General features: G+C 38.6%; 1 protein-coding gene across 1 annotated transcript; it reads right to left on the bottom strand.

Moving 5' to 3' along the window:
• Positions 1-1,782: 1,782 nt before the first annotated feature.
• On the bottom strand, positions 1,783-22,662 carry LOC121310017 (NEDD8 ultimate buster 1-like). Its single transcript, XM_041243201.1, is given in 16 exon segments — positions 1,783-2,650; positions 2,954-3,134; positions 3,470-3,565; positions 4,921-5,067; positions 8,233-8,385; positions 12,882-12,989; positions 13,816-13,862; positions 13,865-13,995; positions 15,641-15,747; positions 16,554-16,642; positions 17,420-17,590; positions 18,091-18,158; positions 19,035-19,096; positions 19,187-19,354; positions 20,463-20,598; positions 22,558-22,662. Coding segments are annotated over 15 exon segments (1,809 nt in total). The 5' UTR covers positions 20,583-20,598; positions 22,558-22,662; the 3' UTR covers positions 1,783-2,489.
• Between the last annotated feature and the right edge of the window lie 286 nt (positions 22,663-22,948).

The raw sequence follows: 22,948 nt of genomic DNA, 5'->3' as shown, positions 1-22,948 counted from the left end.
ACAACCCTTACACAGCTTACAAACAAAACATCAGAAAAAACCCTAACACAACCCTTACAGACAGACAAAACATCAGAAAAAACCCTAACACAACCCTTACACAGCTTACAAACAAAACATCAGAAAAAACCCTAACACAACCCTTACACAGCTTACAAACAAAACATCAGAAAAAACCCTAACAAACCCTTACACAGCTTACAGAAAACATCAGAAAAAACCCTAACACAACCCTTACACAGCTTACAAACAAAACATCAGAAAAAACCCTAACACAACCCTTACACAGCTTACAAACAAAACATCAGAAAAAACCCTAACACAACCCTTACACAGCTTACAAACAAAACATCAGAAAAAACCCTAACACAACCCTTACACAGCTTACAAACAAAACATCAGAAAAAACCCTAACACAACCCTTACACAGCTTACAAACAAAACATCAGAAAAAACCCTAACACAACCCTTACACAGCTTACAGACAAAACATCAGAAAAAAACCCTAACACAACCCTTACACAGCTTACAAACAAAACATCAGAAAAAACCCTAACACAACCCTTACACAGCTTACAAACAAAACATCAGAAAAAACCCTAACACAACCCTTACAGCTTACAGACAAAACATCAGAAAAAAACCCTAACACAACCCTTACACAGCTTACAAACAAAACATCAGAAAACCCTAACACAACCCTTACACAGCTTACAGACAAAACATCAGAAAAAAACCCTAACACAACTTACAAACAAAACATCAGAAAAAACCCTAACACAACCCTTACGCAACTTACAGAGAAAACACTCCACCTTTGTTATTGTTATGGTGCCTGTATGTGGAATTAATTTGCCACGCATGTTCCAGTACAGTAATTTATCCTTTAATATTAGTGAGGTAACCTTTGAGACCATTTCATTATAGCCACTGGCATAGATTACAGTTGTTTAACATAGGGAGAAAATATGAACCGTAGCAGGACATCAACACGTTTGTCAAATGGAATATAACTTCCTGACAAAGACTGTCATGTGAGGTTGGGTATAGACACTACTGTTGAGTATTGACACCTACACTGTACAAAAAAGCACAATGTATATATAACATGTACAGATACAGTACTCATGTGTTGCTGCAGGTAGCACTATCTGAATTTTAACAAAGATCTAGGAATTTAAATGGTGACAGCCGTTGCCTCCTGCTAAAAGCATGCTATACCACGGTGCCGGTACTGAAATGAGGAGATACAGTATGCTGTGCAAAACACAAGAAAGTTTTTTCAATATCGAGTCAAACAAGCAAACACTGTGGATTTCTTTGTGTTGCATCATTCAACATTCTTCTTCATTGGCAGCGTAACAGAATTTAATTTTAGAAAACAAATTAATAACTCCATTCACTGGGGGGGATGAAATAATGGAATAACTTGGAGCATTCATTACAAGAGGCCCTTTGTCGAGGTGCTGCATTAGTGCAATTCCACTCAAACCTCCACTGGCAATCTGCACACAATACCACTGTGTAAAAGGGCATTTCAGGAGATTTACATTTTAATACACAACACTGTTCTGTCTTTTTATTTTTCCATTTTGACATTGCTGCATGGCTGAGAGAACATTTCAGTTGGATTCTGCAAAGTCTTGCATTTCTTTTATTAAAAAAAAATAAATGAAGGATTCCCTCTGCAAAAAATAAAGAAAACCAAACAGTAGACATTAGAAAAATGAATTTGCAGGGAATACTGATGTTTTTACAGAAGTGTTTATTTCAGTTCACAGCAGAGAAAAAATCCAAAGATTCACCGTTTTTAAAAATCAATAATAAAAATTGAAAAGATGAACCAGTGTGATAAAAATATTTATCTTTTTTTACAAATGAACATACTAACCCACACACTATTGGGTTAACCAAGACTGTTCTCGTGTGCTAAATTTAAAATAAATATTTTAAATGAATAATTCAGTGAATTGCGCTATAGGTATAATGCAGCTTTAACCAATTGCAAAGCATTAGTTTTTCTTTTCAAAGTGATTTAAAGTTAATATTTTAAAATGTGGTATGGGGCTTCTCTTTACCGTAACATGTTATAGACCTCAGCAGCAGGCTGACAATGCACCTCAGAATAGATGTTGTATTAATTGCAATATATACAACTTAAAACCTGGTGTAAATGTATTAATATTGACTGCTGAAAACAGTTTAAAATGTTGCTGTTCTAAACAAAACTAAAAATCAATTCTACATTCTGAAAAATAATCTAAAATCTGCTGATTTACACATGTAGAAACTTTATTTGAATTGGTTCATTGAATTTAAGCTGCTCTTAAATACAAAATGCAGGTAAAGGCATCTGGAGAAAAGGACTCTCTTGGTGGTTGACTGCCTATCTGGAAAGTGCAGGAGCACCACAGGGTCCTGCTGTTAACTGCTTCATGAATTTCTAGCTCTTTTGCAGCACTGTGATGGGAAGACATTTAGCAGGGGGCTTAGTGTTTTGTTTCCAGGTACGATTTGAGCTTTGCAAGGACCTCGCTTTCTTCTTCCAGATTTAGATCTAGATAGTCCTCCTCATGATTCGGGATATCCCCCAGAACCTCATTCACCAGGTCCAGATCCATTTGCTCATCTCCTGGATTTATGGGAGAACCTAAAAAAGAAAAAAAAGTGAGTGATTAAAGCTGAAGCAACAGCTTTACTTACGCAGTGGTGCCTCAAACTAGCCTCCTGGAAGCAGGTTTCAAACCACTGCTTCTGAAAAAGGGACTCCCTCAGCTGAAGTGCGCTCAGAGATATATTTCCCCTCAATGGGGTTAAACACAGAACAGTAAAATAACGGGTTATAAAAGTGCCCGATTACAGGGTTTTTACCAAGTTTTCTTTGTCTAAATTAAACAAAGTTATTTTATCTTGAACATTTTTAAATACAATTCCACCCTCATGTGAGGTTTACCTGCCGAGTTGGAGGAGGTGCTGGGCTCCTCCTCTGAGGAGGAGCGTGGGGAAGGGGACAGGATGTCTGGGGGTAGATTCCCTTGATGATGCACCAGAAGCTGGGCCGCGATCTGCACATTGCCCCCTGCAAGCGCCAAGGCAGCTGCTGCAGCATCACGATCAAAGCCCAAAAATACCAACTACATTATAAATAAAAGAACAAGAAGAATTAAAATGCAGTCTTACTGAACTTGTATTTAAATAGATTAAGACGTTGTTTAAGATTCCTAATTGAAGCACAAAGTGGTCGAACATTTTCACACAAGTGCCTATTGTTTCTATATCACCGATTACTGACCTGAAACTGAAATTCTCACACGCAGAGGTTTTCATACAAGTAGGGATATAACAGATATACATGACAGATGGTGAGGTGTTGCAATAAATGTGCACACAACTGTACGCACACAGTTTGAATGTATGCACCTAGTTAGGCTGCTCTTGGTTCCTGAAGAAAGACGAAGACACTACTAACCTGATTAATCATGACTTCCCTGTCGGAGGAGTCCATGCCACTGGATTCTGTATCATTGCTTACTGTCTCTACCAGACGGTAGTTATCAAGAAGGATCTGGAAAGGAATTCAGAGGAGAGATCAACACAAACATGGGGCAAATTTCACCCTGGAGTGAAGCATTTCACATTGAAGGGAATGATTCTGTTACAATGGAGAAAGTGTGTAGAGATCATTTCCACATCCTAGTGATCCTTCAGGCCAAATTCAATTCATATTTTGCACTTTACAAAAGCATTTAGTGCATTCAAACAATAAACAAAGTGAATACCGAACAATAATACAAATCAAAAGGTTTGCATAATAATGCCAATAGGCTGGCCTTTACCAGAATGCACATTCTGCTGTATTCAGCTTGTCTCAAGCCATTTATGCATTGGGTTTCTCATGCAAACCATCAAGTTAGCAATTAGAAATGCCACAGGAATAAGCTGTTGGGGGGTCAAATTAACAAAGCATACTACAGTTTTTTCTTTCTAGACTGGTCATTAAGTCTTTAATGAGTTTATGAGAATTGTTTTAAACATAAAATGTAGGGTGTTCAGTGTCCTCCATTGATTCAGCTGAATGTGAGCTCCTCAGACTGTGTGTGTTGCAGTGCAGGGTCCTCATTGATTCAGCTGAATGCGAGCTCCTCAGACTGTGTGTGTTGCACTGCAGGGTCCTCACTGATTCAGCTGAATGCGAGCTCCTCAGACTGTGTGTGTTGCAGTGCAGGGTCCTCATTGATTTAGCTGAATGTGAGCTCCTCAGACTGTGTGTGTTGCACTGCAGGGTCCTCATTGATTCAGCTGAATGCGAGCTCCTCAGACTGTGTGTGTTGCACTGCAGGGTCCTCATTGATTCAGCTGAATGCGAGCTCCTCAGACTGTGTGTGTTGCAGTGCAGGGTCCTCATTGATTTAGCTGAATGTGAGCTCCTCAGACTGTGTGTGTTGCAGTGCAGGGTCCTCATTGATTCAGCTGAATGTGAGCTCCTCAGACTGTGTGTTGCACTGCAGGGTCCTCATTGATTCAGCTGAATGTGAGCTCCTCAGACTGTGTGTGTTGCAGTGCAGGGTCCTCATTGATTCAGCTGAATGTGAGCTCCTCAGACTGTGTGTGTTGCAGTGCAGGGTCCTCATTGATTCAGCTGAATGTGAGCTCCTCAGACTGTGTGTGTTGCAGTGCAGGGTCCTCATTGATTCAGCTGAATGTGAGCTCCTCAGACTGTGTGTGTTGCAGTGCAGGGTCCTCATTGATTTAGCTGAATGTGAGCTCCTCAGACTGTGTGTTGCACTGCAGGGTCCTCATTGATTCAGCTGAATGTGAGCTCCTCAGACTGTGTGTTGCAGTGCAGGGTCCTCATTGATTCAGCTGAATGTGAGCTCCTCAGACTGTGTGTGTTGCAGTGCAGGGTCCTCATTGATTTACCAGAAAGGCACGGTCCAGGTCTCCTTCAGCCTCATGCAGAGCCCTGGCTGCATCTCTCTTGGAATAGCCCATTTCTCTCAGCGTGTTGATGTCATCCACACGTTTCCTTCTCTTCTCTCGTTCCTTTCTTTTCATCTCTGCCTTTTCCTAAGTGACAGAGAAACCAGTGAAATAATCTGAATTTCTAAAACATAACCCTTCAAGTGTATAATAATGATAATAACACTGTTATTACTCATGAGAATAATGAACACTTCGATGTGATATTTCCATGGTTAGGGAACAAACAGTTTAGATAATGTAACCCAGCCTGTTTGAACTGCAATACACAGCACTTTAAATTATTTTTCCGGTTCCACTGTATGTCAAGGACCTATTGCACCACCTGCTGATCATGCTTACAGTAGCAGCTGACGTTTGACTTTGTGCTCACCTTAACAAACAAACCTCTGTATTTATACAGTTAGATTTGGCCTCATTGTTTCTACAGAATTAAGTAAACACATAAGGATTGCTCACAAATGAGTTTGAAACCAATCTAATTTGGCTTCTGATTCATATCAGACTTGAAAGAAGATATATGAAACACATTTAGATGAACACTGAACACTGCAGACCTGTATACAGGGCAATGAAAGACAACTGCACTCAAAACTGCTGACCTATTGTAGTATAGGAAGGATGACTCACACTCTGAACTAATCTTGTGTATGCCTACATTCATTTTATATATATATATATATATATATATATATATATATATATATATATATATATATATATATATATATATATATATATATATATATATATATATATATATATATAGCGCTCTGGAAAAAATTGAGAGACCACTGCAAAATTATCAGTTTCTCTGGTTTTACTATTTATAGGTATATGTTTGGGTAAAATGAACATTTTTGTTTTATTCTATAAACTACTGACAACAGTTCTCCCAAATTCCAAATAAAAATATTGTCATTTAGAGCATTTATTTGCAGAAAATGACAACTGGTCAAAATAACAAAAAAGATGCAGTGTTGTCAGACCTCGAATAATGCAAAGAAAATAAGTTCAGATTCATTTTTAAACAACACAATACTAATGTTTTAACTTAGGAAGAGTTCAGAAATCAATATTTGGTGGAATAACCCTGATTTTCAAGCACAGCTTTCATGTGTCAGAGCAGAAGGAAGCAAGTTTTCTTCCAGGACAACCTTGTACTTGGCTTGATTCGTGCGCCCTTCACAAAGACAAATCTGCCCGATTCTAGCCTTGCTGAAACACCCCCAGATGAGTCCAATTTTCAGATTTGCCGAACACCTGGTCGTCTAATGGTTAGATGGAGACCTGGAGAGGCCTACAAGCCACAGTGTCTCGCACCCACTGTGAAATGTGGTGGAGGATCGGTGATGATCTGGGGGTGCTTCAGCAAGGCTGGAATCGGGCAGTTTTGGCATGAATCAAGCCAAGTACAAGGTTGTCCTGGAAGAAAACTTGCTTCCTTCTGCTCTGACAATGTTCCCCAACTCTGAGGATTGGTTTTTCCAGCAGGACAATGCTCCATGCCACACAGCCAGGTCAATCAAGGTGTGGATGGAGGACCACCAGATCAAGACCCTGTCATGGCCAGCCCAATCTCCAGACCTGAACCCCACTGAATACCTCTGGAATGTGATCAAGAGGAAGATGGATGGTCACAAGCCATCAAACAAAGCCAAGCTGCTTGAATTTTTGTGCCAGGAGTGGCATAAAGTCACCCAACATCAATGTGAAAGACTGGTGGAGAGCATGCCAAGACGCATGAAAGCTGTGCTTGAAAATCAGGGTTATTCCACCAAATATTGATTTCTGAACTCTTCCTAAGTTAAAACACTAGTATTGTGTTGTTTAAAAATGAATCTGAACTTATTTTCTTTGCATTATTCGAGGTCTGAAAACACTGCATCTTTTTTGTTATTTTGACCAGTTGTCATTATCTGCAAATAAATGCTCTAAATGACAATATTTTTATTTGGAATTTGGGAGAAATGTTGTCAGTAGTTTATAGAATAAAACAAAAATGTTCGTTTTACCCAAACACATACCTATAGATAGTAAAACCAGAGAAACTGATAATTTTGCAGTGGTCTCTCAATTTTTTCCAAAGCGCTCTCTCTCTCTCTCTCTCTCGCTCTCTCTCTCTCTGAGTACAAGGCACTCTAATTTGTTATCCCTGGATTGTAAAGTATTTATGGATGTATTCAATATTACCAGACAATATCATTCACATTAGTTCACCCCACTGATGCTCACTTGTCCTGACTCCTTGTTGGGTGAATAAGATACCCAGATTAAGGACTCCCAACATGTTGTACATGTCTTCTATACACAAGGCTGTACTGATTAAACATATGCAAAGTAAAGCTGATTCAATATGAATCAATATGAATTCTACTGATGTGTTTTTTAGACTGGGGCAACACATCTAATCGTTCAGACCATTGATTACTCCCTCTGCCAGGCTTGCTAAACTGGAGTGGATTTTGACAGAGTGCCAGTGACAAGCTTCTCCACTCCCAGAGTCTGAGTGTGATTGAGTGTGTCTTCCCTGTGCAGTATTGAACACAAGAGGACAAATCCACAACTCAGTGTAAGGACTCTCCTCCGAGCGACTGATGAGTGAATGGTGCTGGTGTCAGTGTGGGACATGAGCGTGCCTCTGCACTGCAGAGCTGGCTGTTTAGTTCAATGGTAAGACGTTCATCTTTGAGGCGTATGGTCTGTGGTTCACATCCAGCCCTTGCCTTTCCATTCAATTAAAATATTCCCTCAGTGAATACAAAGAAAGATATTTGATGACAGTACTTAAGATTTGTAATGATTAATAAATAAAACATTACACGTGTTAGTACAGTGTCATGAAATAGTATTGTATTGCCTCCCTGTAGTTCATCTCAATCCCTACACATTTCTCATTATCTACATACAAGACCGTGCATAGATAAGAATGAGATGCCAAGCTGGTGGAAGCTAATATCTAATATAAGACTGTTAGATGTATTCCCCATTCCTGTTTAGGATCTTGATTGGTCTTTTATAGAAAATCAGTTTGCAGTGTGTTCTGAAATGGACTTTCCTGATTGGTGAATGAATGTTCTGAGGTTTCTGGTGTCATGTAATCAATATATTTTTTACCATATACATTGTATAGACTATACTGTACAATTATTTTGACAATGACCAGAAAGGATGTCTTCTGCCATCACTATTCTCATAAGACCGATGGAGACGCATACAGTAGACCTGAGCTGCAACATATTTAAACCATACCTCTCTTCTTTGGCTAATATGGTTGGCAGCTTCGTTGATGTTTCCTCGACAAGCCCTCAGACCCAGACGTGCTTCCTGCTCTGTGTACCCGAGATCCAGCAGTGCAGTCATCTGATGAGGATCCACACATAGCTGCCTGTACAGATCTTCCACCTAACGGGAACAAACAGCAGTTACAACAGTACACAGATTGCCTGGTAAATATAAATAAAACAGCTGGAATTGGATTCATTTATTACAAAAACTACCTACAAGAGTGCGTCACTAGATTGCTGTAAAAACAGTGCAACTGATATCTCAAAATCCCTAAGATATTGCCATATTCATAAAATTCCATAAGGGAGTGTGACAGAGACAGAAGGATTCTTGGTGATACATCGCTCTCTCCCAACCTGCAAGGGCGCTGTGTAAAGGGAACAGAGTGTCCTGGACTGGCTGGCCTGACAATTCATTGCCAGGTTAGAAGGTCGGTCATCTAGAAAGGGGGCTGAGCTGCAATACACTAAACCATAACACAGGGGTCATGACTGACGGTACAAAAGGGGGCGTAACGAAGTTCCTTTGTATGGTTAGAGCTGAACCAGAAGGAGACCGTGTACTGTAATCGTGAGTGTTTTGTTTTTGTTTTGTTGTGTCTAAAGAACCACTTGTTTCTTGTTATTAGATGGCTGAACACGATCTGGAGCTGTCGCCATGAGCCAGCACTTACCTGGACATCACTGCACATTGTTTCACACAAATAACTGTATTTCTACCACAAGCACTTTAGCATTCACTGTGGACTTGTTTGTGTTACGTGTGGGTGCTTAGGAACGGGACTATTATTATTAGCATTATTATTATTATTACAGGACCAATCCGGGGGTTAACAACAGTGCAATACACACCGCTGTGTTGCCTGTTCTCATTGCTATTATTTACAGCCGTGTCATCAGATTATACAAATAAAATATCATTGCACCTGGATTATCATTGTCTGTCTGTTCATTGATCACTGCTGCATTCCTGCACCTGCACACTTAACCACTTTGCAACAGGGAGATGCAAAAGCAAAACATATTTTTAAATCATTTATCTAGCAAAACACCTTTGTTACAGAAACCTATTTTATGTAAAATTGTCAACTTTCTGTAAATTACAGTACAATAAAAAAATTATGGCAAAATGTGGTTGGCAGTAAGTGTTCCATAGCAACACCTGAAAAAGTACTGTTAAATTTCCAAATTACCTGCATACAGTAAGTGCACTGGGTAGATATTGTAAATGAGAATTATATAAAAAGGCTGCCAGTGGACAGTGATTATTTTAACCATCTCATGATAGCAAGCATATACTAACTTCATTATAACCAACCCCCCTGGGACCTGGAGAAATGTTCGTTATATCAGGTTGTTCACTATAATAGGGTTTGGCAATTTGCTGTATCAGAATAATGAAGAATCACCCAGATTGAAGTGAACATCTTTATAGAATATACAGCCGTTCTTTCAAGACAACTTCACGTTGATCTACACATAAATTGTATATTTAAAAGAAAACAGTGAAGTAATGAAAACAACAAGTACACTACTAATTACTAAAGGTGCAGTCGGCACCCTTATTTCATATTTGATTATCGTATAGACATTTATCAATGAGAATTGATGCATTGATGTTTTATTTTTCAAAATAAACAAACGTTTTTTTTTTATATATATATATATATATATATATATATATATAACTAAAAACACAGTTGTGCAGAATAGTTAAACAAAAAAGCACGACTTGCGTTCAAATTAGAACACTTCCGATTATAAAAAAAAAAGAAAGAACTTGCGTTTAACAACTGAAAAGAACATGCATGCGTCCGCATCAATACTGTTTACATTTTATGTCCAAAGCAAAGCATTTGAATTAATCTCACAAACCCTGACTAATGTAACTATTGTACTAAATTCAGCCTCTTTTTCTAATACTGCCATATAATCTAAACACAACATGCTTTGAAACAAACGGTAACCGGTAGATTTAACAGATAAAAAAACAAAACTGTGTTGCCTTAATTAAAAAAATAAATAAATAAAAGTGTGAATACTTGGCCAACTTCTGACTGGTCTTATCCATCCAACGTGTAATGTGGGCTTGAAGTGTGTACCCTAGCAACGCGCTAATCTACCGTACTAGCACTAGAAGCAGCGCACTCACGCTCAAGGTTTTAATACAAACCGGCAACAGGAGACTTAAAACTGGTACTCATACGATGCATCTACTCAACAAAATGTAATTGAAGCTCGGTAAAACTTAAGGGCAGATGATCAATAACACAGTGTAACAAATTTTTTTTTTTTTTGGTTCCTGGGTAGCAAGTGTTATTTCCTAATTGCTTATGACTTAAAAGTATAGAAAATGGCTATTATTCCGCACAAACTTTGCTTTTGTGACCAGGACAGTGATATTTAGAAATTTACCTATTTTCCAGAACATTCCAGATAGATTCAGTGCTGAGTAAACTTGGAGTAACTTCTAGAACTTTCCAGTAATATAAATAGTAGTATAAATACAGGGGCCTTAAGCCCACCAGTTCAGTTTAGTTCCAGCTGCCTAAGTGGATACATATCTGCATCTACATATTCTACAGAATAGCCATTTTCTATACTTTTGAGGCATAAGCAATTAGGAAATAACACTTACTACCCAGGAACAAAAATTGTGTTACACAATGTAATCAATCAATCAATCAATCTATCAAAAAGACCTAGGAGTTTTTGTTGACTCAGAAATGTCTTCATCTAGACAATGTGGGGAAGCTATAAAAAAGGCTAACAAGATGCTCGGATACGTTGTGAAAAGTGTTGAATTTAAATCAAGGGAAGTAATGTTAAAAATATACAATGCATTAGTAAGACCTCATCTTGAAGATTGTGTTCAGTTCTGGTCACCTCGCTATAAAAAAGATATTGCTGCTCTAGAAAGAGTGCAAAGAAGAGCGACCAGAATTATTCCAGGCTTAAAAGGCATGTCATATGCAGACAGGCTAAAACAATTGAATCTGTTCAGTCTTGAACAAAGAAGACTACGTGGCGACCTAATTCAAGCATTCAAAATTCTAAAAGGTATTGACAGTGTCGACCCAAGTGACTTTTTCAGCCTGAAAAAAGAAACAAGGACCAGGGGTCACAAATGGAGTTTACACAAAGGGGCATTCAGAACAGAAAATAGGAGGCACTTTTTTACACAGAGAATTGCGAGGGTCTGGAATCAACTCCCCAGTAATGTTGTTGAAGCGGACACCCTGGGATCCTTCAAGAAGCTGCTTGATGAGATTTTGGGATCAATAAGCTACTAACAACCAAACGAGCAAGATGGGCCGAATGGCCTCCTCTCGTTTGTAAACTTTCTTATGTTCTTATGATAAATTGTTGCACCCCTAGTAATTACGAGCCCTTTCTCTTGGAATACATATCCAGCGTAGATTGCTTCATATTTTTCGTGCTTTTCTCAATGCACGGCGTTTCAATCTTGTTACCGCCTCATGCCTGTTGTCATGGTTGCAGTTTGTGTGACGATGGCAATGGCTGCATACGTCACACATGATTCACACTACAGTAGATTATCTATGAATCAGCCTTATCTTCGAATTAGCCCACCAAGGTCTTTTTCCACTGAGAGAGTAACACATTCACACTGGAGAAAGTTCAGCCATTCACACCTCCTTGCGCGTCGCTCCGCAGTCGCCGCAGAGCACCGTTCACACCGAACGCGGCAGGGGAATAGCAGTGGCGGTCTGTTGTTACGTCACGGCTGCATGTACAAGCAAACAGTAAGCGCCAGTGGGAAGGGAAAACTGTTTTTATACAGAAGACACAAAGCTTAGTAAATATATATATATATATTATATATATATATATATATATATATATATATATATATATATATATATATATATAGATTTCCAAGTATGAGCACATTTTTAACCCTCCCCTCTCTCTTTGCCTATACCCAGCAAACCCCTGGTTTGCTGCGTATAGGCAAATAGAGAGCGAGTTAAATACATCATTATGCATTGATATTATTGAGCATTATCGTATATACACGATTAAAAAATGCAACTGCCATCACAAACTTTTGGGGGTACTGGACTGACTGTAAACGCAGTAACAATCAGTGGTACTGTGCATCTAACAAAACAATACCTGGAACAATGAACAGCAAACAAGAAAAGATCATTGCGATCGCCCTGCTCTACCGGAGAAAGAAAAAAAATGTAAACTCGCTGTGGGTCCATGACATCCTCAAGAAAAGAAAAAGGTACAGCGAATATCATTAGAAAAAGGGGTTCGTTATAGTGAAGTTAGACTGTATCTGAAAATGAGATGCAATCAGTGCTGTGGAAATGCATTTGAAAGCTGGTGAAATTCACAGAATGTACGCATAACATTCTAAAGAAATTACAGCTGCAATTAAAATATAAAAACGGCATTTCACTTTCATAATGATTTAACTATTGGAACTTGAGCTGTCTGTATAGGTATCCATTATGATTAATTTACATTAACGTTTTAATTAACAGCATTTAACTGAATTACAGAGGCAATTCAACAAGAGCACTGCATCTTCACCAGGCATAGGACATACTGCGATTCTAAACAGGGACTTGAAAGACTTACCTTCACAACTTTCTCAGCAGCTAGTTTGTCTTCACCTTGAAGGAAGAATAAAAACCCCTGGAGGAGGTAAAGTCTCAGGAACAGCACTTCCTCCCTCCCTGAATTTCCCTGTGTATAAACAAGGGATTGTAAAGCATTTATCCATGTAAACTGTGGGAGAATATGAATACTCAGGTGTAGCAATTCAGTGTGTCCCGTTATTCCAGGATACCCTGAACTGCAGTTATTCCAGGATACCCTGAACTGCAGTTATTCCAGGATATTTTATGAGCTGTAGTTATTCCAGGATACTCTATGAACTGTAGTTATTCCAGGATACTCTATGAACTGCAGTTATTCCAGGATACCCTGAACTGCAGTTATTCCAGGATACCCTGAACTGCAGTTATTCCAGGATATTTTATGAGCTGTAGTTATTCCAGGATACTCTATGAACTGTAGTTATTCCAGGATACTCTATGAACTGCAGTTATTCCAGGATACCCTGAACTGCAGTTATTCCAGGATATTTTATGAGCTGTAGTTATTCCAGGATACTCTATGAACTGCAGTTATTCCTTATTGCTATGCAATAAGAGTCTTATTTCCATCCCTGCAACATATGGATAAGAAATTAAACAACTGGACTCTGAGAATGATTTTCCTTGATCGAACTCTGTATCGGTTTAGCAATGCAATGAGATTTGGAACACTGCAATTCATCCGCCACAGTAAAAAAAAAACATTATTCATTTAGTGAATACAGAGATATTCGATGTGTTACATGTGTTAGTACAGTCATGAAATAGTATTGCATCGCCTCCCTGTAGTTCATCTCAATCCCTACACATTTCTCATTATCTACATACAAGACCATGCATACGTAGGAATCGGCAAACAAAAAAGACTTCACGTGTTTGATTAGACTTTAAAGGACAGCAAACCTCACCCGTACCTTTATTTGTAAAAGTCGTGTCTGTTCCTTGCCATAGCATTTACGGTTTCAGCTTCTTGCAATCGTTCTTTTGCATTCTGAAGGTATTCCAGGTTCTCAAGCGCGCGGTAGCACCACACGATATCCAGCTGAAGGACTGCATAGTTATCCACGGTGTTCAGCAACTGAGAACCGCATTTACTGGACAACAGGGGAGGAAAAAAAAGAAATGAAATAAACGATTCATGATGTTTATTTAATAAAAACAATCCAAAATGATTAAAAAATTCACACAATCTTTAACTTAAGTACCAAATACATTTTCTATTAAAAAAAAAAAAACTGAACACAAGCTGTATTTATGCCATTTGATATATTCCAAATCAATATTTTTTTTTTAACAGATTTAATTTTTTTAAATGCTTCACTTTCGCTACAAACTGCTGCATCCTATTCTGAGGACAGTCAAGTTACACATGCCTGTAATCGGAGCAGTGGAATTTCACGCCGGCTATGAAGTTTAACACAATGAAAATGGAGCCACTTTGTGATCACTGTGGAGAGAACACCACCAAGAAATTCATACTTTCTAGGCTTCAGTTTCTTGCTTTATATTGAGGCGTCATAAAAGCATCTGAAGGGCTATTTTTGCAGAATTAACAGGTTCCTTTAGACTTAACTTCTGCGGTTAACAAAATGAGAATAAGTTATCACACCAACACAGTTAAAGAGAAAATGTAAATCATGGGTAGATGCCAGTTAATACTCAAAAAAAAAAATACAGTGTAGCCTGTCCTCAAATTAGGTTAATGGCACTTTATAGGTTAAAAATAATACCTAAGCAGCCACCAATACCCTGAAAAACAAGAACTGTGAATTGAGCTGTGAAATAAGAGCAAAACTCAGAGGCGCTCAGAAAACAGTTTGCCACGACTACAACACTTGTTTTTGCAATTTCAGGCTCAGTTTGAATTCCATGCCAGTAACTTAGTTTTGAAAGATTTAAAAAAAAAAAAAAAAAAAAGCAAAACTGAAGATTACTACATAGTGCTGGTGCATATGCACATTTACACAACCCATTCACTGTACTGTCAGGTAACATTTGTGGCTCAACACACTGTTGCTCCAGTTAATTTCTATTAAAATGCCCATGTAGTCCCTCCCTATGAATATAATGCATCTTTTAAAATGTTACCTGGACAGAATCAGTGTTCTACAAAGTATTGTATCCAGTATGATAGAAGTATTTAAATGACACACTTCACTTACTATTTAACTGAACTACAGTCTGTCACACTCTGCATGGCGAACACAGTAACTGTGTTAATTTTGCAAAAATCTCCACTAATAATTATTATTATTACACACACACACAAACCTACCTTAATGAAGCACTGGACCTCAGTCCTTGTGTAACAACAGGCTTCTGATTAAGTAACAACTTATCACATGTCTGTTACTTGTTTGAATGACTTAATGAATAATTGATGATGTGATATGAATTTCAGTAAGAACGTGTTAATTGATTGATAGCCTGAACTGCCTTTTTATATGCAATTGCAGGTAGTTCAGGTGCAACCTGATAAAGGCATCGCTGAAATGCGTCGTTTTGTTTGCCTGTTATAAAGTTTGATACTAATAAACTCTTTTGGGAAATAACAGTGGTCATGTCCATCTTTTAAATGATACGGTCAGAGGGCGGATGATAACGATTTTTCACCCAATATAATTGGTTTTTTACACTTTACACCAGCCTCCTATTTAAGTTTCAGATTTCACTTCACTATAACCCTCTCTTATTATGGCATGCTGAAACCCCTCTCCATGCGCCTGCACTGGTTTATACCTAAACTGTTCATCTGCTTGCAGTAAAAGACACAACGAAGTCTCATAATCCTTCTTCTTCAGAAGGGCTCTTCCTTTCTCATGAAGTCCCATGGCCAAGATAAGAGCCTAGAAACAAAAAATAAGAAAACAGATATTTTATACTAGCCAGTCAGCTCAGAACGGTTCCAGAGTATCCAAAGGATCAGAAAGCCTTGTCATACTAAAGAGACCCATGAAGTCATCTTTCCATGTGCATGGGGCATTCAGAACAGAAAATAGGAGACACTTTTACACAGAGAATCGTGAGGGTCTGGAATCAACTCCCCAGTAATGCTGTTGAAGCTGACACCCTGGGATCCTTCAAGAAGCTGCTTGATGAGATTCTGGGATCAATAAGCTACTAACAACCAAACGAGCAAGATGGGTCGAATGGCCTCCTCTTGTTTGTAACCTTTCTTATGTTCTTATGTTCTTATGAGCCGCGCCTGTCTATTTCCAGTAAAACAGATGGGAACAGCCCCTGTGGAGTTGCGCCTGTCTATTTCCAGTAAAGCGGGTGGGAACAGCCCCTGCGGAGCCTTACTTTCCAGTAAAGCAGGTCCTACTACTGCTCCTCTCTGCCAACCTCTCATCCACTCCATTCCATTTTATTTTCAAACCCATTACAGATTTGTATAAGGATGATGTTCATGCAGACTTCCACGCTTGCGATAGCAATTGTTGGTTATTTGCAATGCCGATTTGCACAGAGAAACAGCATTATTAAAAACAGGTTGTAATGAATGAAGAACATTCATTCATTACAACAGCAACAGCATCATCTAACACAACAGCAACGTTTTCAAGTACCTGAACCAAGTTTTGTCCAGTCAAGCTAACATTTAGAATTGAGTAATACAGGGATGAACTGACCTCAGCAGTTTGAGACATACCTTCCTCTCTGCTGGTGGAATTTTAATGGGGTTTCCCTTCTGATCAGCGATTTCCAAAAACGGAGTGGAATCTGGATCCATACTTCCATCTGTGAAGAAAATGATATTATGAATTTCCATTTGCACACTCGAGGTTACTGGCCATACTCAAATAGAACAGAAAGATCACGCATCGTTAGTTCTTGATTCAATCTGCCATTCTAGGGGCTTGCATGTCTTGCTTTTGAACCATCGTTGCAGGTTCTTTTGGATGGGTTGACACCCTATCCTAAGAATTATTATTATCCGAATCCAGTTTATGGCAAGGTGATGGAGGACAGTGTTTTACATGGTATTTGCCTAGGGTTGATGCTTAACAGCTACAGTAGTGTGCACATTTAGAAGAACACCTCATTGCTTCTGTTGCGCATATAGGCAAATTAGCCATCACCTAACTGATGACTGATAGGCCAAACAAAACGGTAAGAGAAAAGGAGCACATAGCCACACACTGTAAAATACAGGAGACTTTTTAAAAGTTGCTTAAGAAGCATAACTAAAGCACAAAGTGGTTTAACATTTTCACACAAGAGTGCTTATCGTTTCTATATCACCAATTACAGACCAAAAATGTAAATTCTTACACCCAGGTTTTCATGCAGGTAGGTATATAAAGGATATAAAATGACAAATCGAGGTGCCCTTTTAAAATATGAACAAAACTCATTATTATGAGATTCTTTCCAGCCACTCAGAGCACAAATAGACACTTTTTTACTCAGAAACGGCACCAATCCAGCCCCTACCAGGTAAATACAACCCCAACAATGCAGTTGAACTAAGTGTGATTAAAGCCATTTATACTACAGTCGAGGATGAACCCACACCTCTCTCAGACAGGATCTCAAAGCCTTTTTGAGTTCTTGTTATGGTCTCGTTTTTAATTTGGTATTGTTTTTCTTCCCCAGCCATTTTCTGCTTGTCCTCCTCACTTTCCTTCAGTGACAAAACCATAATCTTTGAATTGTGTTTTACACCCTGCTCTTCAAGCGTTTTACCTGCAAAGAAAACAATAAAACAAAACAAACAAAAAAAATGAAAGGAGTTAAGATGGCACAAGAGTAATGTTCCATTGAGGTTGGGTGGTTCAACATCTTATCAACAGGGTCAGAGCTTTTAATCTCACACATAAACTAGTTTTCACTTTGCAACTCACTAGGGTGCCTACACTACCTAACCAAAACAAAGTTCAGTGGACAACTGACCATGTCACAAAACTACCACCCCAGCGAGGGAGCGAGTGATACACGGATTACAGTAACTTCTTGTTAAGAGGATATCCAAAAGACACAGTGAAAACCTTGATCATATCATGAATTCTTATTGTCAGCGACGACGGGAATCAGCTAAAGACATAAACTAACAGTGGACTGTAACTGAACAGCAAGAAACCCATCTGAAGATATTCCATTTAACGAGGATTCATCTCTGAAATATTACAACAGTGATAATTGTGTGTAATGTAATTGTGTCCCCTGCCCCTCAGAAACACACTTACCAGCCTCCACTGTTTTGCCGCTTAAAATTAACTTCATGTTAGGCCCGACTCCAAATTCTTCTGATAGCCTACAAAGACATGAACACAGATTGAATTGCCAAGGTCTTCAGATCATTTATCTTTTGATCTCAACACTTTAATATGCATAAAATGTATATTAAATAAGGATTTTGATCTAGATATTTTCTACTGATTGGATGATTAATCAATCAATCTACGATCAATTAACTATCGAAAGACAATTACAAGTAATCAATTTTAGTGACATTTCTTTTGAGCGGTACTGCCTGTTTGTGTTTCTATGAGCCAAATGACATGCTTAAAATAAAAAGATTAAAAACACCTTGCGTGTGGATTGTAACTTGAATATGGTAACTGACCCGCTGCACTACAACCTGGAATACTGGGTTTAATACACCTGTTTCTGGAGCACCGTAAGATTTCAAATTCCAGACTAACAAGTAACTTACTGAGAGCTATTTTATTAGGTTAGCTGAAGAGAAATATCATTGTGCTGTTTTATTTTAGTTTGCTGAAGAAAAAGTACAATAACTTAATATTCTACCTCTTGAAAGAAATATGCTGAGTAATAAGAAAAATCAATGTACTTGCCATTAAGATAAACCTGTAATACTGCCATGAAAGGAAAGCACCGACAAGGAAATGTTGCAAGCTGCAGTCTGTTACTTCATGCGGAGATATTGTGAAATACTGGGCATACCTTCCAGTTGACCTTTTGCCAAGGTCGTTAGAAGTACCCTCTGACATTTTTGAAGATATCTTTTCACACAGTGCGTAGACAAGCTTAATCAATGAATAATGTTCTGATTGATCAAAGCTCACAGGTGTGATTAATCGATTTAAAACACCAAATATTAAATTAACTTTATTTTCGTGTATAGAACACTGAAAACATTAAGTAAAACGCAATGCCATGTACTTACATAGCCATCAGCTGCTTGCTGGTAATGTCAAGCTTTGTTTTCAAGTAGTGTCTTTGAGATCCCTGTAGGTATAAGGAATGACATGAAACTGGCATTCACAAACATGCACCAACATAGGGGATACCAAGCCACTCATATCCACTGTTGCGTACCTGCTTGTATTTCTTGGGCAATGCAATCTCCAGTGTAGCAACACCTTTTGTCTTGTACGTCTCATTTGCTTTCCCTCGCTTGACTGTCAATGACCTAACAGCCTCCAATGCACTCTCTACTTCAGTGGCATTAAGATTAAGGCTAGGTGCATATTTCTCAGCAAGCTCCTATGAATAAAAAATAAAAATAATACAGAGCAGGGCTTGAAATGGACATTTTAAGTGACAGCAGTTTTGGATCATTTTAAAGCAAGTGCGAAGGCAAAGGCAATTTCTTTGAAAGGCAGCTGAGTACAATAGAATGCAATGACCTGGTGCAATAACATTCACCGCTAGTACTGTGCTTGCAACTAAGTGGCTTGTTACTGCGCTGTATGATACTGTTTAAAGTGTTCCATTCATTTCAGAAATAATGTGATGCATTCTGGTGGGCAGGGGTGCTTGCTTAGAGTTCCCAGTTTCACGTGGGCTTACAGTGAAGCTGGTACCAATATACTATAAAATCAACCAGCTCTGCAATTTACCCTAAAATATCAATTGGCTATTTCCACTGTGTGTATAACAAAAGACTATTTGGGAATTTCCCAAAGTTTATGCTTAATTCGGGAGATCCACACAACTTTCCCAAACATTTAGCAGAACCTGACTTAAATGTAGAGATTTGTAACTAACAATGGACAATGGGATACACAGAAAGGACAACAGTACATTGAGCTAAGTGAGTGGATTACCTGACGGACAGTCTGGGCGATCAGGGACCCTCAAATACATAAGCCAAGTGGCAGCTGTAAATCCGGAGATGATTGGGGGGGGGGGGTCTGATACTACAGCTATGGTGAAAAGTTTTGCATCACCTTGAATTTTATGAAAGACATAACTAAACCAAATGTTTTACATAATTTAGATCTGTTATTTAGAAACTACAAAATGATATCGCAAAAGTCTACCGGAAGCCATATTAATAGTACAGTATTTCATGACAATTGAAAAATGCCACATTTTTCAATTTGCCCGTTTTTTGTTACATATATAAAAACGACATGGCGGTATGCAATTGAACATGTTACATGATATTACTCAACAGGTAATTCTACAGGGTGATGCAAAACGTTTGTCCATAGCTGTGGTATGAACACTGTTGGCTAACAGGAATACTGGGAAAGTCTCTCTTAACTATGCTTAACAAGCACCATTTAGCCCTAATTGATGTGCCTGCTCTAAGCAAAAGCAAACGCGTATCATTTGGCTCACTCAAGATCCAACACTATTACTGTACCTTTATAGCTTGCTGTCCAGCTTCATTGTTTTCTGTTGTGTACGGAGCCTTCCAGAGCTGAATATTATCACTTCTTAGACATGTTTTCAGCTTTGATTGGAGATACTCTTCCTGAGCCATTTGTCCTTTAAAACAACTTTAAATGCATTTTGTCAGCATAATATTAAAAAAAAAAAAAAAAAAAAAAAAAAAAAAAAAACTTGCTGTGTAACAGAAATCATTGAACCCTAGACAAAATGCAGAGCACATAACCCGGGCCTCTTGCTGTAAACCACTGCAAACATTCACTCTGTTAAAGGAAGCTCTTTTTGGTGAAGACATTCTGTGATGGTTTGCTTGATGGGCTCGTGGTTTATACCCAGTTCTTTCCTTGTAGAACACAAGCAGGGTTGAGGTCAATTCCAATTCCTTTTTCAAATCAATTCCATCTCCTTTGAAGGAATTGTAATTGATATTTTAGAGACATACTAACTGTTGTGATTTTTTCAGCTGCCTTCATTTGAAAACAGTTTAATTGACTAACAGTGGGTTCACGATACTTGTTTAGCGGCTAGATTGCAGCCAGTCTGCGGCTGACCTCACGGTCTGACTGCATTGTTATGGACACTGCAGAACAGCAGACTGTGAGGGTGAAATGGGGTGCTGTTAGAATTGCATATCAGCCATGCCCATTGTATGTAGTAAGACAAAGATACATGGGAATCTTATTTCATTCACTCAGTCATCTTTTGTAAAATACACATATATACATGGAGGCTGTAAGGTCCAGTGGTTAAAGAAAAGGGGTTGTAACCAGGAGGTCTCCGGCTCAAATCCCGGCTCGGCCTCTGATCACTGTGCAAGTCACTGAACCTCCTTGTGAGACGTTGTAAGTGGCTCTGCAGCTGACGCATAGTTCACACACCCTAGTTTCTGTAAATCGCCTTGGATAAAGGCGTCTGCTAAATAAATAGATAATAATATGTGATATTGGGTTCAACAATAGCCATATCTACTCTACAATCACAAGTACTAAACTACTGGCATTTGTATAGGCAGTGATGAGGGGTATAAAGGGTTTCCGTATATAGTATGTCACTCATGAAAAACAAAACATGACATAACTGGAAGGCGATTTTGTCATAGTCACACTCCCTGACTAGATGGCAGTAGCAGGCTGAGTGATGCCCTTCTCTGTCAGTCAGCGCTGACGCTTTCAGAAGCTCCGCGATCTGTGCAGCCGCTACAGCCCGTGTCTGCGTGACGTCTGATATCAAGCTGAGGTCAAGCACACGGCGAACTTGAATGGTTTCTGCGCAGAATGACTAAAGTCTGCGCAGTGAACGCACGCAGTGATTCTGAAAAAGCTAATTTAAACAGAATACTGGGAATTGTTTTAAACACGAATTAGAATTGAAAAACAGGAATTGGTGAGATGAGGTGACCGGTGCTTGGGCTGTGCAATTCAGCTCTGTCCAGAATGAAAGCAAAACAATGGAGTGCGTTTGTGCAGGGGGAATTCCAAAACTTAACATAGATCCTGCGCAATACATGTTCTTATTAGTGCAGAGGACATTTCTGTGCGGTTATTTTGTCAGAATAAACTGTATTTGTGTATATACTTGTACAATTCCATCTTTTATATTATTATAATCCAATGAAGACATTTCTAACCGGACTTTGCTATATAAGACTGGGCCTGGCTGCAGCCAAGTACTTCAACTGGGATTCTTCCCCTAAACTAGGCATACTAATAAGCACCATAGTATAGGTTTACACTATTAGTTACACATTGTGTACAGTGCACACAAGGCTAGTTAGTTGGTGATCATTACTGTGTGGCAATAAGTTAATGCAAATGCGTTTTTGTGTGTGTTTTTTTATTATTGTACATGCACCAGAATATGATACAGTACGTATATACAATTCTAAATACATTCTGATATAAAAACGATATCAATGTTTAAATGACAGTCCATTCTAAACAGTGATAATAACATGCGAAGGTATTTTGTTACTATACACAGTTTGTATTAATATGAACACAGCTAAATACTTGTCTGCGCCAACAGAGTTTAAAATGGACACGCCTTGTATAAGTGTCTTTTCTTCTTACCTGCAAGCCGTTCTTCAGTCACTCTTGAGAGCCGAGGTTTCACTTTACACGCGTCTGTGCCGAGCGGCTCTGTTTTTGTCATTTTCCCCTGTGTACGGGTGCTCATGAGGACCAGTGCGCAAACTTTCTTTTGGCGGAGTAAACCTGGCCAATCTGAATGAGTCGACAGAATTTCTCAATTGAGAATTATGTAATCCGGGGGAGGAGTATTCTCATTTAAAACTGCAAATCACAGGAAAATGTGGTTTTAAATACCATTAAAAAAAAACAAAAAAACTTTATAGTGTATACGCCTTTTTTCCCAGTTTTTTTTTTTTTTGTTAACATTTTTATAGGAAACACTTGTTGCAAAAAAAAATAAAAAATTCTCATTCCTTAACAACTCTTTGTA

Source organism: Polyodon spathula, chromosome 3 (genome assembly GCF_017654505.1).
Source record: "Polyodon spathula isolate WHYD16114869_AA chromosome 3, ASM1765450v1, whole genome shotgun sequence".
NCBI classification, from domain to species: Eukaryota; Metazoa; Chordata; class Actinopteri; order Acipenseriformes; family Polyodontidae; genus Polyodon; species Polyodon spathula.
Note: the sequence above shows the minus strand (reverse complement) of the source record. Positions and strands in the feature narration are given on the sequence as shown.